Source organism: Hirundo rustica, chromosome 11, assembly GCF_015227805.2.
Source record: "Hirundo rustica isolate bHirRus1 chromosome 11, bHirRus1.pri.v3, whole genome shotgun sequence".
NCBI lineage: Eukaryota > Metazoa > Chordata > Aves > Passeriformes > Hirundinidae > Hirundo > Hirundo rustica.
Window position 1 is genome coordinate 9,416,053 of NC_053460.1, and position 14,898 is coordinate 9,430,950.

General features: G+C 37.6%; 1 protein-coding gene across 2 annotated transcripts in view; it reads right to left on the reverse strand.

The window, feature by feature from the left end:
- The window catches only part of SLC6A2 (solute carrier family 6 member 2), a 60,566-nt gene that overhangs the window by 8,328 nt on the left and 37,340 nt on the right, over positions 1 to 14,898 (reverse strand). The window contains exons 6-12 of one of the 2 annotated variants that reach the window (XM_040075487.1): positions 14,053 to 14,156; positions 13,218 to 13,342; positions 12,535 to 12,647; positions 9,863 to 9,991; positions 7,111 to 7,210; positions 3,634 to 3,734; positions 1,469 to 1,636 (exon numbers count right to left, since the gene is read on the reverse strand). In XM_040075487.1, coding sequence (XP_039931421.1) covers positions 1,469 to 1,636; positions 3,634 to 3,734; positions 7,111 to 7,210; positions 9,863 to 9,991; positions 12,535 to 12,647; positions 13,218 to 13,342; positions 14,053 to 14,156 — 840 coding nt within the window. Of the gene's footprint in view, positions 1 to 1,468; positions 1,637 to 3,633; positions 3,735 to 5,566; positions 5,630 to 7,110; positions 7,211 to 9,862; positions 9,992 to 12,534; positions 12,648 to 13,217; positions 13,343 to 14,052; positions 14,157 to 14,898 lie in introns of those variants that run through there. The other variant, XM_040075488.1, reaches the window with a different exon arrangement.

Genomic DNA, 14,898 nt, shown 5'->3' on the forward strand with positions numbered 1-14,898 from the left:
ATTTAGCCAGTGCATATAGAAAAGAACATCAGGAACACCTGTTCTGAGGCCTGTAATACCTGTTGGTAATACAGGCCTTAGGTCCCCTAAATTCTTGCTTTTCTGTTACTGCTGTAAGAGGGTTGGCCAGTCCCAGAGTGGAGAGGAAGGAGGTATTGGTATTTCCTAGCTCATCTCCCTTGTCTACCCCGTGCTGTGCCCTTTGAGATCACATGTAGATTTTGGTTTATTAGGAATTTTCAGCCAACTTAAGGAGTTCCCATTAGATTAGGTTCATACCTTTTCCCATCCTTTTAAAACTCTCAATTACTTGGTTCCTTGGATGTCATATATTAGCCTTTTGCCATAATGCTCGTGTGGAAACTAGGGAGTTGCTCTTTGCAGGAACAGTAACAGACAACCCAGAGCTTGCTAACAATACAGGTGGATGAGGGAATGTGCTTTCGGCAAAAGGCTTCTGCATCCCTAGATCATTGAACTTGAGCAAGAGGGTAAAAACATGATGGGCCAGTGCAAATTATTCTTTGAGACTTAAATGCTTGATGGAAATGGGTTGGTAACCCACGCAGGATGGAACAAAACAAAAGGCTTCCAGAATTGCTGAAAATGAGATCTAAATTAGTGCACAACTTTGAGATGTGGGAGCTGATGAAAACAGGGCAGCTGAGGAGTTCCCACTTTGGGATGTCTTTCTGAGGTGAATGTAATGTTTCAGAAAAAAAGATCTTTGTTCTTTGGGTTTGCTGGGTGAGTGTGAGGGGAATGTGACCTATCAATGTGAAGGTTGAGATCCTATTTTCTGCTTAATTCTGTGTGTGGTGGTTCAGTGATTTGCCTAAGAGCATCAAAATCTTGCTACATCATTGTGTATCTGTAGGAAAGGAGAGCAGTAGAACTAGGTGTAAGTAACTGGGACTAGATAAGGTTGTAAAATGATGATATAATGGGAAAAAAATTGGTGCTGTATAATGGTGAGGAGGCTTCTGAGCACCATTAGAGGTTTTAAGACTATAGATAATAGTAAGAGTATATAGACAGTGAAGGTAAATTTAATATGGTGGTAAAAATGGTATGGTTACTGAACCTTCATCCTGTGCCATTTTGAACTGACAAATAAAGAAAAGTACAGAACAGTTTGAAGACCATACCACATAGCTCAATATGAAGATACCATAATTTTTACATTCTTTGTTAATAACAAAAATCTAATCTCATCAATTGGATCAATTACATGCTTAAAAAAATAAAATTTCAAAATTATTAAGGTGCTGTCTGGAAAGCTAATTTCTGTCTAGAAACTCAAAGAGAATGCAGTAATCCTACCTCAAACCACTGATCCACCTGACAGATGAATTCAAAAGGTCACTCATAAGTAATAAGTTTTGGGAGAGAAATAAACTGCGAACTTAGACCCAGCCATTTCATTTCACAGCAACATTTCATGACATTTGATTCGTGTTCCACTTACCTCTTTAAAGGTTCCACGCACATTCATAAATTTATAGATGATATAGGCAGGCACAAGGATCATGGAGGATAATGCTATTCCCCAGCCAATGCGGTTTGCCCACAGAGGGAAGGTGTAGTCGTCGTAGGTCAGAGGCTTGAAATTTATTATGCTGACTATCACGACAAACTAGAGAAGAAAGCATGAAATGAACCACAGTTTTAGGATGAAGAACCTTACTGGAAAGCTGATTCCAGGTGTTCCATTAGGCAGCCACCCTAAAGTGTATTTCAAACCAGCTTTATGATTTACCTTCAGCCTGTTTACTTTGGGCCTCTTACTGCTTAAGCTGTTGAAGTTCTTGATGTGTTTGCTGGTATTAATAGTTCATTTTGGCTACTGTGGACACAGGTTATTTGAGATTTTGATGGGAAGATCAGGTGATTGTCCACTACTGCCTCATTTAAACTAGTGTTTCAGATGTGGAAAAGGCATTCTGCAGTCAAGAAAAAACTTTGCAGGATCTATGGTTTTTACTTTCCTTGTTTTCCAGGAATATCAGACCTCATTTAGAAGCTTTGTACCCATTTTTCAATGAGAGGCATAACGCAAACTCCACCATGATACATGTACTGAAGAAAGGCAGAGCAGCCTTACGGCCTGGAAAACAAAGTGTATTTTTTCTTCCTGTGCTTCTCTGTTCGGTGATAGATGCAAGAAGTAAAGAGTGGGGTAGCACCCTACTTCTGTCCTGTTAAATCCATATGGGTTGTATAATATGAAAATATCCTTGATTTGGTTCTTTGGGGCTTATATGTTCTGCTGCACTTTTCAATTTCCAACTAAAATATTTTGAGCCTATTTCAAAGATTACAGCAGGATAGTGTGGGTTAAAGGAAGATGATAGTGTGGAATCTGGTTAGAAAAACACTGATTCTGTTTTGTGATTTTTCTTGGGATTATGTACATAGCTGCAGACAATATGGAGAAAGAGCTTCAAGAACTTCCAGATGGAAAAAAGAAGTGTGCATTGTGATGGCTGAGACATGCATTATCTGCAGATTTATTCTGACCCTTATGTTTTTAGGCTTTTCTAGGAAGGTATTGAGGCTCTTTCACCAAGACATCTAAAAGTACCTGCAGGTTAAACTGATGGGCTCTCCACCTTTAGCTAGATTATTATAATGCTCATGATAAAATGTAAATTTTCAACTGTCTCCTTGTGGGGAAAACCCAAGGATGCTTGCTCCAGCATTTTCCCATTCTGCTTGAGTCAGCCTTCTTGAAGTGCTGCAGGATATAGTTCCATACAAGTTCCTTTAGAGAACTGTGTCTAAAAGGATAATTAATACAGGCTTGGTAGGTGCTTATGGATGAATTGAGGTCATAGCTTCTATGTTTAAAAAAATGTGGACCTTTCCTAAAAGCCTACCCAGTGTATACTTGCAATACCGGTACTGCTTTAAGATTGCACAGCTTTAATGCAAGTAATTGTCTCCTCAAATCATAGTGAGCTCAAATTTCTGTATTATTTTCCTGACCTTTTGATTTACAAATATGCATAGGAAGAGATTCCAATATAAAACTCTGGGTTAGTACTGAATTTAACCTTTACACAAAGCAACCAAGTTCACATTTTTGGATATTTTTTCCCCTAATGCAATGGAACATTTGTTTTTTTCCAACAGACAACTTACAAGGTCTATTTTATACAATTCTTCAATGTTTCAAGCAGCTAATTACAGGTGTAGTTGTATATTAATTTCTCTAAAGTGTCATTCCACAATTTGGGGATCTTGGTATCCTCCAATTGAAAATACATTCTTGCCCCTGGCTAGCTTATTTTCCCAAGGGAATGATTTGTGCTTAATATGCAGAGGTGCTGAAGGGATAGAGAAGGCACTGCCTCAGTGTTCCCTAAGAAAATCTGCCTTCTTAGAGTCATGCTAAAATGAAGGAACAGAAGAAGACAACCACCACCACTAGCTTCTCTTTCACAACTGTATTATACAAAATATTACCAGCATATAATTTCAAGGAGAAAAAATAATTAAACTGGATTGTCTTCTATTCATCCCAACAATATCTTGCCCAGAAACAGGCATTTTGCTCTTGGCATCTATTGTATATTCTGGGAAGAAATGCACTAGTATTCTCTCCATGGTGGAATAATCATCAACACTTACCAATAAAAAAGCAGGACTAACAAATTTCCAGCACAGTCTCCAGTAGAGGCCTGGTTTGAAGCCCATCATTTGTTGGATGTCTTCACTGAATCTGTCCACACCTAGAATGGATGTGAACAGATGAGAGCATGAGACTGACTTCAGTCTAAACTGATGAGATGCTGGCATATGCAAAATATCTTCTTCAGAAACCAGATATGAACGACTTACAAATCAGAAGACATAAGAAATAACAATATTAATCTCCTTTCAATGTCTGGATGTGTCTTTGACATCACTGTATCTGACTTAAATGCCTATGAGCACTTAAGGCCTGTTGCAGACAGCAGCATTACACTGAAAAGAGGCATTTCACAAATATCTAGGATTTAAGTTGTAATTAGGATGCAATTTAAAAAAATATTTATGGAATATTGTAATCTTATTACTGTCTGTTATTATGAGTACACTGCAGGAAAATATAAACCCTTACTCACACAAACTGCTTGCTGATAATGAGGTAAATTCATGATTCTTAATTTATCAAAGGAGACTTCTTTGTTCCTGTGATCACACAAAGGCATATTTACCTTTCAGTGTTTCATTGAACACCACAGACTGTTCTTTATATCTATTACAAATATAGTTTCATGTTTATGAATTTTCCAGAAAACTCAGGCAATTCTTCTGTTTATTGTAAATATGTACAAAACGATGTAACTTTAGAATGGGATGATTAACACTGATATAAAATGGGGAAAAAAGTATCCTTTTCTGTTTTCTGTAAAAAGAAAACAAACTCTGAGAGACACCTTAGAGACATTGGCTCTGTGCATTCTGTAAAGTCAGACTATTTGTTAATAGTTTATTTTGCTCGATGTGTTCAGGAAGTTTACTTTTAATCATGAACCCATTAGGTAAACAGCAGAAATGCAGCTTTTTACCATGAATATTTGTTTATTAGAGAGAAAGTACAGTTACCCATAAAGATTATTTCTCTTTACGTGGATCAGTTCAGTACAATTTATTTAATTTATTTAATGTAGAGTTAGTCCATTGTACATAATAGGATGCAAAATACATTCAATATGTGGACATTTGAGTGTAAATGTCTCAAAAACATTTCCAGCTCCCTATATCCAGGTGAAGAGAAACAGCCAAGAAGGATCTGCAAATGCTCTTTAAACTTAATCTGATTCTATTTGCAGTGCTTTCTGTGAACTTTGAAGTGACTGAATTTTAACTGCTATGAACACTGACTGAAATTTATCATTGTGTAGAAGGTCATAGACAAGGTCTACATATATCAGAATTTTATTCATATGTTTCCAGACAGATGCACTTGGAGCTCAGACAGTGCTTGGTCCTCAATTTCAATGGGGGATGAGCAGGCCAAGCTCTCAGACTGCACTTTCCCACAATGTGCTTTTCAGTACTGCGAGTCTTCAAATAATTGTTCTAAGAATCAACCTTTAACCAGAACACAGCAATAGCTATAGATCACAGTACCTGCAGGGCTTGGTTTCAGAGATACCTAAAATTTATTATTAGGAGTTGGTTAAGTACCCAAAAATAGAATATTCATCAGAAAGATGACATCAGGGTTGCACACGAGGAACACTGGTAACAACTTAGCAGTCATTACTAAGGTACAGTACTAAGGCACAGTGCAGCACACTGGCTCTCTCTCCTCTTACATATACCGCTGGCCTTTGCAAGAAGAAACTTCACAGTAAATGGTCATAAGTATAATTTGAACTAAATTTCCATGTTTTTAGTCTGTGCCAAAATGTCAATGCTTGCCTTTAGGCTGGCTTAATATTCAGCTAGGTCATTAAGGCAAGCGGGGTCTATCAGAAAAAAAGAGGTAGACAAGATCATGCCAGATTTAATAAGTTTAAATAGCACCTGGGGCTGTAATAAGTTCTTTATAAAGCAACAGGTCATGCTGTGTCTGTAGAAACATCTGTCAGCTGCTCAAGAAAAATGAATAGATATCTTCCCGATTATGGGGAGGCTGCAGGAAGAAAGCAAAAAATGATAAAAGACAGAGGGTGTAAAATAAAATTTGACTAATTTTGGCCTGGTTTGTGAATGACATACAAAGCTTAGCTACTGTAAAGTGCAGTAAATCCTGTTTTAATAGTAGCAGAGGATAACTTGCCCCTAGAAAGTGAAGAAGCCTCTGCTTCCAAGTAAAGCTGTGATCACTCATCCACATTCAGCTCTTTTACAGGGATTGAAAACAGTTGTCTGTGAAATAAAGTGCCTCCATTATTTTGAGAGACAACAGCCTATGTGCTGCTTGCTCCATGCTGATGTTGGGTGGCAGAATTAGTACATTAAAGCTAGGAACTACTCCTTTAGTAGATTGAACAGCTTTATGCATGAATGCCATTCTTTCACTTCACTCGCTCTTCAATAATTTTTTAACTGCAAGATAAAGTTTCTTCAGTTAGAAGAACAGGGTAAGGCAGAATGTGGATAAATAAGTGACTGAGTGAGGTAGATAGCAATAAGAATCATAATGTCTAAGAACCCTCTGAATCATACATTAGTAATAAACACTATGTCTGGATAAAAATGAAGATGGTTTTCAGGAGAAGAGCAATCTTATTGGGAATCAGGGCAACTAATTCAATACAGGCTTAAAGGGAGGAAGATTTGCAGGCTGCTATAACATCGAAACCTGGTAATAGTGAAAAGAGTTGTGATCAGCTGGGAGCTAAAGCATGAGAATAAAGAGGAGATTAGGAAGGAAAGGAAGAGAATTTGTTTTTAGGCAGCTATAGCACATCACTGTACTCTGGCATAGAGTGATTTCAGTCTAGCGCTAGAGGCCAACTAAATACTCATAAAACTTGCCATATTTGGGATAAAGTAAATCACTAGTCCCTTTTTGTGGCATAAATTAATATCAAGTTCTAGAAATAGAATTTCTGGTGTCTAGTGTGTTGGGTATTATATATCATTCTATGAAATAAACTGCTAGTGTTTTACAATGCAGTAGAACATTGTCTCAAACAAAAGAGATTAATGTAGGAATTATAACTCTCTAAGCACTACCTTTATTTGTATTGTGTGGAGAGTGCTTGAGATAGGCCCTGAGGGAATTATGAAAAGTGGAAACTAGGGAGTATGTATTTAAGCTGATCTACTTGCTTTGAAAGTACCAAGTCTAAATCTGCTACTGGAAGTCATCAGCAATACTAAAAGCTGTAAAATGCTGGCAAAAGTAGTAACTTTTCCATCCCATCACAATCCCTTTCACAAGGCTGTTTGCTTTGGCTTTGTGCAGGGTCTCAGAGCTTGGCCCACTGAATGTCTGCATTCCTGTCACTGCTCATAAATCAAGTGAAAAATCACTCTATGAAACCTGACTTGTCATGGTTTTGTGTATGCAAGGCTATGCTGTTTCCCCTTTCAATGATGTGTAAGCCTGTCATGAGCACTTGGAATTTCAGAAAAGCTTTTGCACTTGCAGAAGGAAGAGCTTACCATAAAACCAGGAAACTCCAATTGCTTCCATTAGAACAGCAAACAATATTGAAGTCCCAGCTGCAAATGTGTCCAGAAGTGTGAGCACATAAATTCCACCCTGCAACCGGGAGTTAAAAGATGCAAGAAAGTGAAGTTACAAATAGAATCATCTCAGCAGTTTAGTATCCACTTAACAGGAATCTGCTTTACTTGGAAGCATTATCTTAACCCAAGTATTTTAATATGGATCTGATACTGCAGATACAGGTTCATGTTTGCATGCAAAATAGTGGAATCAGACTTGCAGCTCTTCTAAAGAGGCTTCTTTTCACCAATGTCCTCACTTCACTGGGAAACAGAAACCTCAGCTTAGATGAATGACTTCTCTTGGCACTCCTGTTCAGTGGAAGTTTGGGGAAATGATCAGCAGCTTGTAGGGCAGGGCCTGTCTGCACCAGTTAACAAAGAACTTCCTAAATTAATGACAGGAACAGAGCACTCCAAGAATTTCCATAGGCCATTATCAGTCAGTTTCTTCCTCAGCCCACTTGTTCTGCAGGCCAGTGAATCTGCACTGCTGGTCTGATTTCCCTTTTCCCTGGCTGCCTGCATCTCTCTTGCCCACTGCTCCTCCCAAGGCAGAAGATGATGTTAATTCCATCAGCAGCACAGCAAGAAGCTGCTGTGCCCTGTTCAGTCTCTGGGCTGTGGTATTTACAAACCTTTGCTCAGTGGAGACAGCAAACCTTGCCTTCCTTCACAGCAGCACATTTTGTGCTTCAGCGGTTCATGACTGAGAACTGGAGAACATTTACTGCAGTCTTGTGACACTCATTTTTTTAGCTGCAATTTGACTATTTTATGTCATGTTTTGCAATGTGGTGTGTATTTGTGTAAATGACTGCTCATTTTACTGAGTTTTGGCTAAAGAGGAATGGAAAACCATTTGATCCAGATTTGTTTCAAAACAAACCCAGATAAAGTGTGCCAGGAAACCCTTTGCCACATAGACAACTGAAATATACGCAGTTTCAGTAGATTGTTGTTAAAATATCTTTTTACAACCAAGCTTAATCTGATTATTACCTGTTCAGAAGGGGAGGAACGAATGAATTATTTTCTGTGGTTTTGCCAACAATAGTATAAATAGCACTTGTAGTGTTTAAATCTGTAGGTGATTTTAGTCTCTCTAATCAGTTGCTTTCTTTTCAAAGATTTTTTTTTCTGAAACAGCTGTGCATATTTACAAAAATAGGGACACCAGGACTTAGGCCTTGTGTAGGTTTTTAATTCGGTGGGGACTTGTTCAGAAATAGAATGAACTTTGGTTGTTGTGTTAGAAAATGTTGCTTATTGAATGACATTTGAGTTTGACCTCTTGTTTTTGCTCTACACCTGCTCCAAATGAATGCCTTTGCAATCAAACTTGGCAAAGTGAATTACTGATGTGATTTTGTAAGAAACATGTTTGTTTCAGAAACAGCTACTTTTGAAAATATAGCCTTAAAAATTCAGGGGACAAAATCAAAAAAAATCATGTGATGTTCTCACAAGGGTTTTCCTTTTTATTTTTTTATATATCAGTAATGTTCTTCTTTATTTCCATGAACCAATACATTTGGACTATTCTGGAAGTTCTGTGAATTCCAGTTGGAGGGGTGAACTTAAGTCTAAACAGGTGCCATTATTTAAAAGCTAGAGTTAGGTCATTATCTTGAATAGCTTTAGTTCACTTGGAGGCAGTGGAATTGCGTCCACTGGCACCTGTTCAGGTCCTTAACACTAAATTTCATCTGATATTGTACTTAAGGAATTTTTATTCCAGTTGAAACTTTGAATAAAAAGGAGCAGGTTCAGTTTTTTGGTAACAATAGAAATAGTATGGTATTAAAAGAATAGGTATTTTAAATGATATATCTATTTTTACAGTCTCCAATACTTCTCAGATTGAGGAAACCGGAATGGAAATTTTGGGGTATTTTAACATAAAAAGAACTTATTTATAAAGTTATGTCATTTCAGTAATCTTAATAATAGATAAGGAAACTATTTCTAGGGATGATTTCTAGGGAGAGGTTCAACATATCTGCTTTAATGGCGGCTTTCTCAAGTTTCAGTTGTTTTCTGACAGTTTTGGCATCTTTGTTAACAAGTCTCTGCTTTTTTTATGGTAAAAAAATTATAATAATAATAAAAAAAAAAATATAATTCTCTCCTGCCTGGAACACTGTGATTCTCATTCCTTCATTCATTGTAAAAAGACAGAGAAGGTAAAACATTAAGTTGGATGATAAATAGATAAATAGATAAATAGATAAATAGAGGTTACTAAATGTTCAGGATAAGTTTTCTGTGTGCTTTATATGGTGTTAGGAGTAAAAGATGTCAAGATCTAGGTACATGAAGGAATATTAGGAAAAAAGGTAGGGAGAGGACATCATTATTCTACACTCCTTCCATAAGAAGTGAGTGCCTTTTACTCTCTTCAAGAAGAGAACAGCCAGATGATCTGTTCGCTTGAAATTCTTAGTTCCTCCCAGAGAAATAACCACTCTACAAAGTTCCATTTAATGTGACTAAAGAATCCAAAACCAAACCAACAAAAAAACCTCCCAAACAAACACAAAAGAAAGCAGACAGAACCAAAGAAACCCAGCAGTAGCACAGACAATTCTTTGGAACAAAGACTTGTAGGCTTGGTTGATAGCAAATTATCATGTGAATGGCATTTTTACGGTAACATTTTTATAGAAACTTTTGTTGTACTTACATTGGTAATGCAAAAAAGGGCAAGTAGGAAAGTGCCAAAAGAAACACCAAAGGTGAAGAGCTTTCTGTGCTGTTTCAGAAGGTGGAAATCGTCTGCCAAGCCAGTGATGACAGCCTCCATCCCACCCATCTGAGGAAGGGAAGGCAAGAACTCTGGTTAAACGCTGCTGACTGCTGGAAATACAGGCTGAAGAATGCAAAGCAGCTTGTGTAATTAATACCCAACCACTCTGTGATTTCTGACATTTCAGGGAAAGTCACTGGTGGTATGAGGCTTTGTTTGCTTCTGGTAAAGGCCTGGGTCAGGAAACTGGACATCAAAAGGGGTGGTTGTTTCTTCCATAGCTGTATCCTCTGAGGACTGTTTGCTGACTCAACAGAACAATAAGTAGACAGTACTTTGGGGAAAATAATATACATTTAAATATACTCTGGGGGAAAACTGCTAGCTTAAGTAACTAAGCTCCTTAAGACATTTCTTAAATAAAGACAGGCATGACAAGCAGCTAAAGAAAATATACTGAACAAAGATTCGCATTAGCCATTGATTAGCAAAATCCAGTTTGACAAAAGTCTTTACAGACTTGGAAGAATTACTACAGAGGAAGATTGATGTAATTTTTTTTTTGAAAACAAGAAATAATTTTACTTTGCTTTCTAGAAATTAATGAGGAACGTTAGCCATTGTTTTGCAATACAGGTAAGATACTTTCCAAGTTTTCATTTAAATTGCTGGATTACGTAGGTGGTTATGAATTTTAGTTTCTTTTCATTAATGAAAACATTCTGCCTCCATTCCAACAAAAAGTTATGAAAATTAATTTCAATCTTTTATCATAGTAAACAAATTTATTTAATATTTTGGACAGGCTTAATTTAATGCTTTTTGTGATGCTAAGAGACCATGTCAAGACCTGGTGTACTTGGTGCAATACAATAGTTGGTTAGCAGCTGCTGACATAGCCTGTCCCTTTCCTAAAAGTCTTTGATTAAAATATTCTTGGTTGAAATCAGTAACTGAGAATTATCACCATAAAAAGTACTGCAGGACCTGAGTTTTCTTTAAGAAATTAGCACAAACCTTGAGCCAGTAAATCCTTCCTCTTTTAGAAGGAAAGAACTAAACTTGACCACAGTTCACTAGTTCACTGTATTTTAATTAGCTCCAGAAAAAAGACTTTTCTCCATTTGTAGGAAAATCATGTTCTTCAATCTTAAGCCTTGCATCTTTGTCACTTCTATGTTTCTTTACATTGCCCTACTTTTACTGCTGTTGCAAAGTTAACTGTTTTGGATCTAGACACTTCTGACCATGGATTTTCTTCCTCACTCTGCCCTTTTCCTACTGGTCATTCATATCCTTTCACTGTGCTAAACCCTTCATTTCAATCCTTCATGTTTGCTTCCAGTTGAAAAATGACCAAGCTACAGTCTCAGATATAATCTTCCCTCAAACTTTTGTCTAAGGATCCGGATCTTAGTCTATATAGACAAACTTCATTGGACCTCAGCTGGAATAAAAAAATCCAAACACTTTGGAAATATTTAGACCTGGATCTGACCTTTACAGCTCAGCCCTCACTCCACAAGATCTCATTCAGCTATTTGCCAATGATTATCAAAGCTTCCTGCTGCAACCTCATTTTTTTCTTTTTTAGTTTTGCTCTTTTCCGTGTCATTCATTCTTTCCCTTTCTTGTCCTTGAAAAGGAATGAATTTTCCTGAAGTTGTAAGCAATGCAAACACTGTGTTTTACCATTTCCAGCAAGAAATTCCTAGATCAACTTCATGTGTTTTGAACTTCAAAAGAGACTTCTATGATTTGAAATAGTATGAAACTTCTACCCTACTAAAGAGGATGAAACTTTGTCCATGGTTCACTATTCCTTAAAGACTCTGGTTTTCCAGAAATTTATCAACATTTAAGCTAAATATAACAGGATATCTTGAGGCCTCTTTGGTATAATAAAGCAGTAGAGAAGTTGTTTGGGGACTTGGAATATTTTCTGGGATGAAGTTTCTGTGATCCTGAATATCATGGTTTTGTAAAACCTATCATATTAAACAGCAAATACACTTGTTAGACTAGACATTTTACAGTAAGATAACAGGAAAATGAAACCACTATGGAAATATGCTGGCGTGATTTTTAAATTGTGATTAAATTTACAGGCTATATATCATGGCTTGTAGAAAACAATGAGAGTAACTTCAGACATTGTCTGTCTTGAGCTGATTAGTGGATTTCAGCACATATAATAATCCCTTTAGAAACTAGTCTGCTCAATGTCTTACTTGTGTTTTGCAAGCAGGGCTCCAAAACCTTTTTGCAGGTTCATGGTAGTAATAGTTCACAGTAGTATTGTTGGGTCATACCTTTAAATAGTAATAACTGATGATGAACAGCCCCTCTGTAAAGTCATAAAAAAGTAGCAGGGAGTAAATATTTACTGGCTTGTCAAAGATTTAAACTTTTCCTAAACCTCTTAATGATGGAGATTCTTTATAATACATTCTTTATAGTTGCTGTGTTGTCTATGACTGTGAAAACAGATTAAGGTAATGTACAGAATGTTTGCTTGAAATGTAACCTCCTGCTTAAGGCTGATGCCTCTCTAGTTGCAGAATATGATGGAAAAAAACAATGTCAAGGCTAGAAGGAAAAAAACTCACAGAACTGTCGATGCCAAGAGTAAGGAGCATGATGAAGAACACCACAGCCCAAAATGTAGATCCTGAAAGAGTTGAAATTGCCTCTGGGTACAGGATGAAAACTAAACCAGCTCCTGGAATAGAAAAGGGGGAAAAGGTGCCACCACATGATGTTTCTTGTCTTCACAAAAGTGTTCATTTTAATATGATAAACCAGGACTAAGTTGACTTTCATTTCAGTCCTATGTAGTGGAGAAGGAATCATGTGGATGTGGACTTGTCTGTTCAGCAAAAGGACTTTTGGAGGTGATGAGAGGGACAGGAGCTGAGACCATGGGTGACAGTTCCCAGCGAAAGGACTGCAGAGCTGAGCTTAGCAGAACCACCAAAACCAGTCACCTGTGGCACTGAGCTGCAATACTTTTGTAAGATTCTGTCCAGTGATTAATTCCTGTTTGTTGAATGGGCAAAACCTGTGAGAGCAAGATGCTGGGGAACCCCCATTCAGCAGAGGTGAGGTGAATTAATACCATTTAGAGTTCACATTTCAACAAGGGATTTAAACACAGAGTTCTAGTCCCAAGTAAGCTCATTCAGTTCGCTTCCATGAGATTTTCACACACTTTTTGGAAACAAACAGAAACGCATTTACAAAGAAATAGTGGGGAAAAGGGGTTAAAATTAATAAAGAATTGACTTCCTACCTTCAGTAGCTACATCCTCAATTTTAACTTTGTGCTCATGTGCCATGTAGCCCAATATGGAGAAAATTGCAAATCCTGAGATGAAGCTTGTGACACAGTTAATGGTGCTAGTCAGTAAAGCATCCCTAAACAGGGAGAGAAGAACAGCCCAGTGAGAAAAAAAAAAATAGGAGCTAGATGGGGATTTTCTTTAACATTTTATCCCCCATCCTTCAGTTCACAATGCATTTATTACACATGTACTTTCTGAATTTATATTTCATTGGAAAAGGGAAGCTTGTTTTCATCCCAAAATGCAGTGTTAACAAAATATCTAAATGTTGTTATTTCTCAGAAGGTGTAGGGTGATCCTGGTGGAATTTCCATGGTGGTGATTCAGCAAAACACTTACAAACTGACTTGATTTAAAGTGCATTCCTAAACTGGAGTGCAATGTAAAATATCAGCAATATAATGCCAAAGCACAGAAACCCTTCTGGAAGCCAGAATCTTTCTGCTTTTAGTTCCTGCACTAATAAGATTTCATCCTGTGTTCACTGTTGTGCTTAATGGTACTTTTGAAAGGCAAACACCAGCACAGTTTACACAGCTGTCTAAAGTCCAAACCTAATCCCATTCTGCTTTGGAGAGCAGCAGATATCTTGGCAGGTCCCTGTTACTAAAATTTCAGTAAGGAAGACAGTGTTTCAAGATTTGGGTTGGTTACCATGTCTACACAAAACTCACCATCATTACTATATGACTGAAGATAAAAAGATAGCTCAAAACTTATTTCAGCTGCAGTCAGAGTAAAACAGTACAATTTTGCAGCAGTAATGGAAGAATAAGCTCTTACCTGTAGCAGTTGTTGTCAAACTTATTGTAACTGGCAAATGCAATTAAAACACCAAACCCGGCTCCTAAGGAGTAAAATATCTGAGTAGCTGCATCAATCCACACCTGCATAATGACACCAACATTGCCAGTGTCAGTTCAGTCCTCAAGGATACAGCAGGAGAAAAGCAAGACAGTGGTGCTGGGAAACAACCGGGATTCATGTTAACGGGAGTGTGTCACATGGAGCATGGCCATGTCTGGAATGGCCTGACCTGAGGTGGGGAGGCTGGAGCAGGAGGCAAATCCCCAGAGCACACACACACTGCTGCCCTGCTGGGCTGTGCAGTGGGACAGGTACTGCTGAGATTTTACCCAGCACTGAAAGGTTTGCATGGTTTTTCTCCCGGGTGACAGAAATACACTTCCAACAGTTCTTGTTCCAAGTTAGTTTGGAATGCACAACCAGAAAACTAAAAATAGTTAATGGGTCAAGAGTTATAGGACATTTTCTTTCCCATATTAAAGCTTCCTTTGTGTGACTGTTAGTGCACTCTACATGATAATTTCTTGATTCAGGAGCTGAAGCATGACTGATGTGCTGTGAACAGAACCATCCAGATTTATCTCTCAGCTTTCTCGCTTAGTTGGACAGAGTTATTTCCATGGTAGTCATTAAATTTCAGTTTAGATGCAGCTTGATAATTTTAAGGATTTTCCACCAGGGAAAAAATTTTAAAAGCTATAGTATTTTCTGAAGTATCCCTCTTACCAATATCCATTCATCTAGTCAGGAACAATGCCACAGTCCTGGTTCCCTGAACCAGAAACCTGAAAATAGCCTTGGTTACTGAGGGTTTCCCCTTTG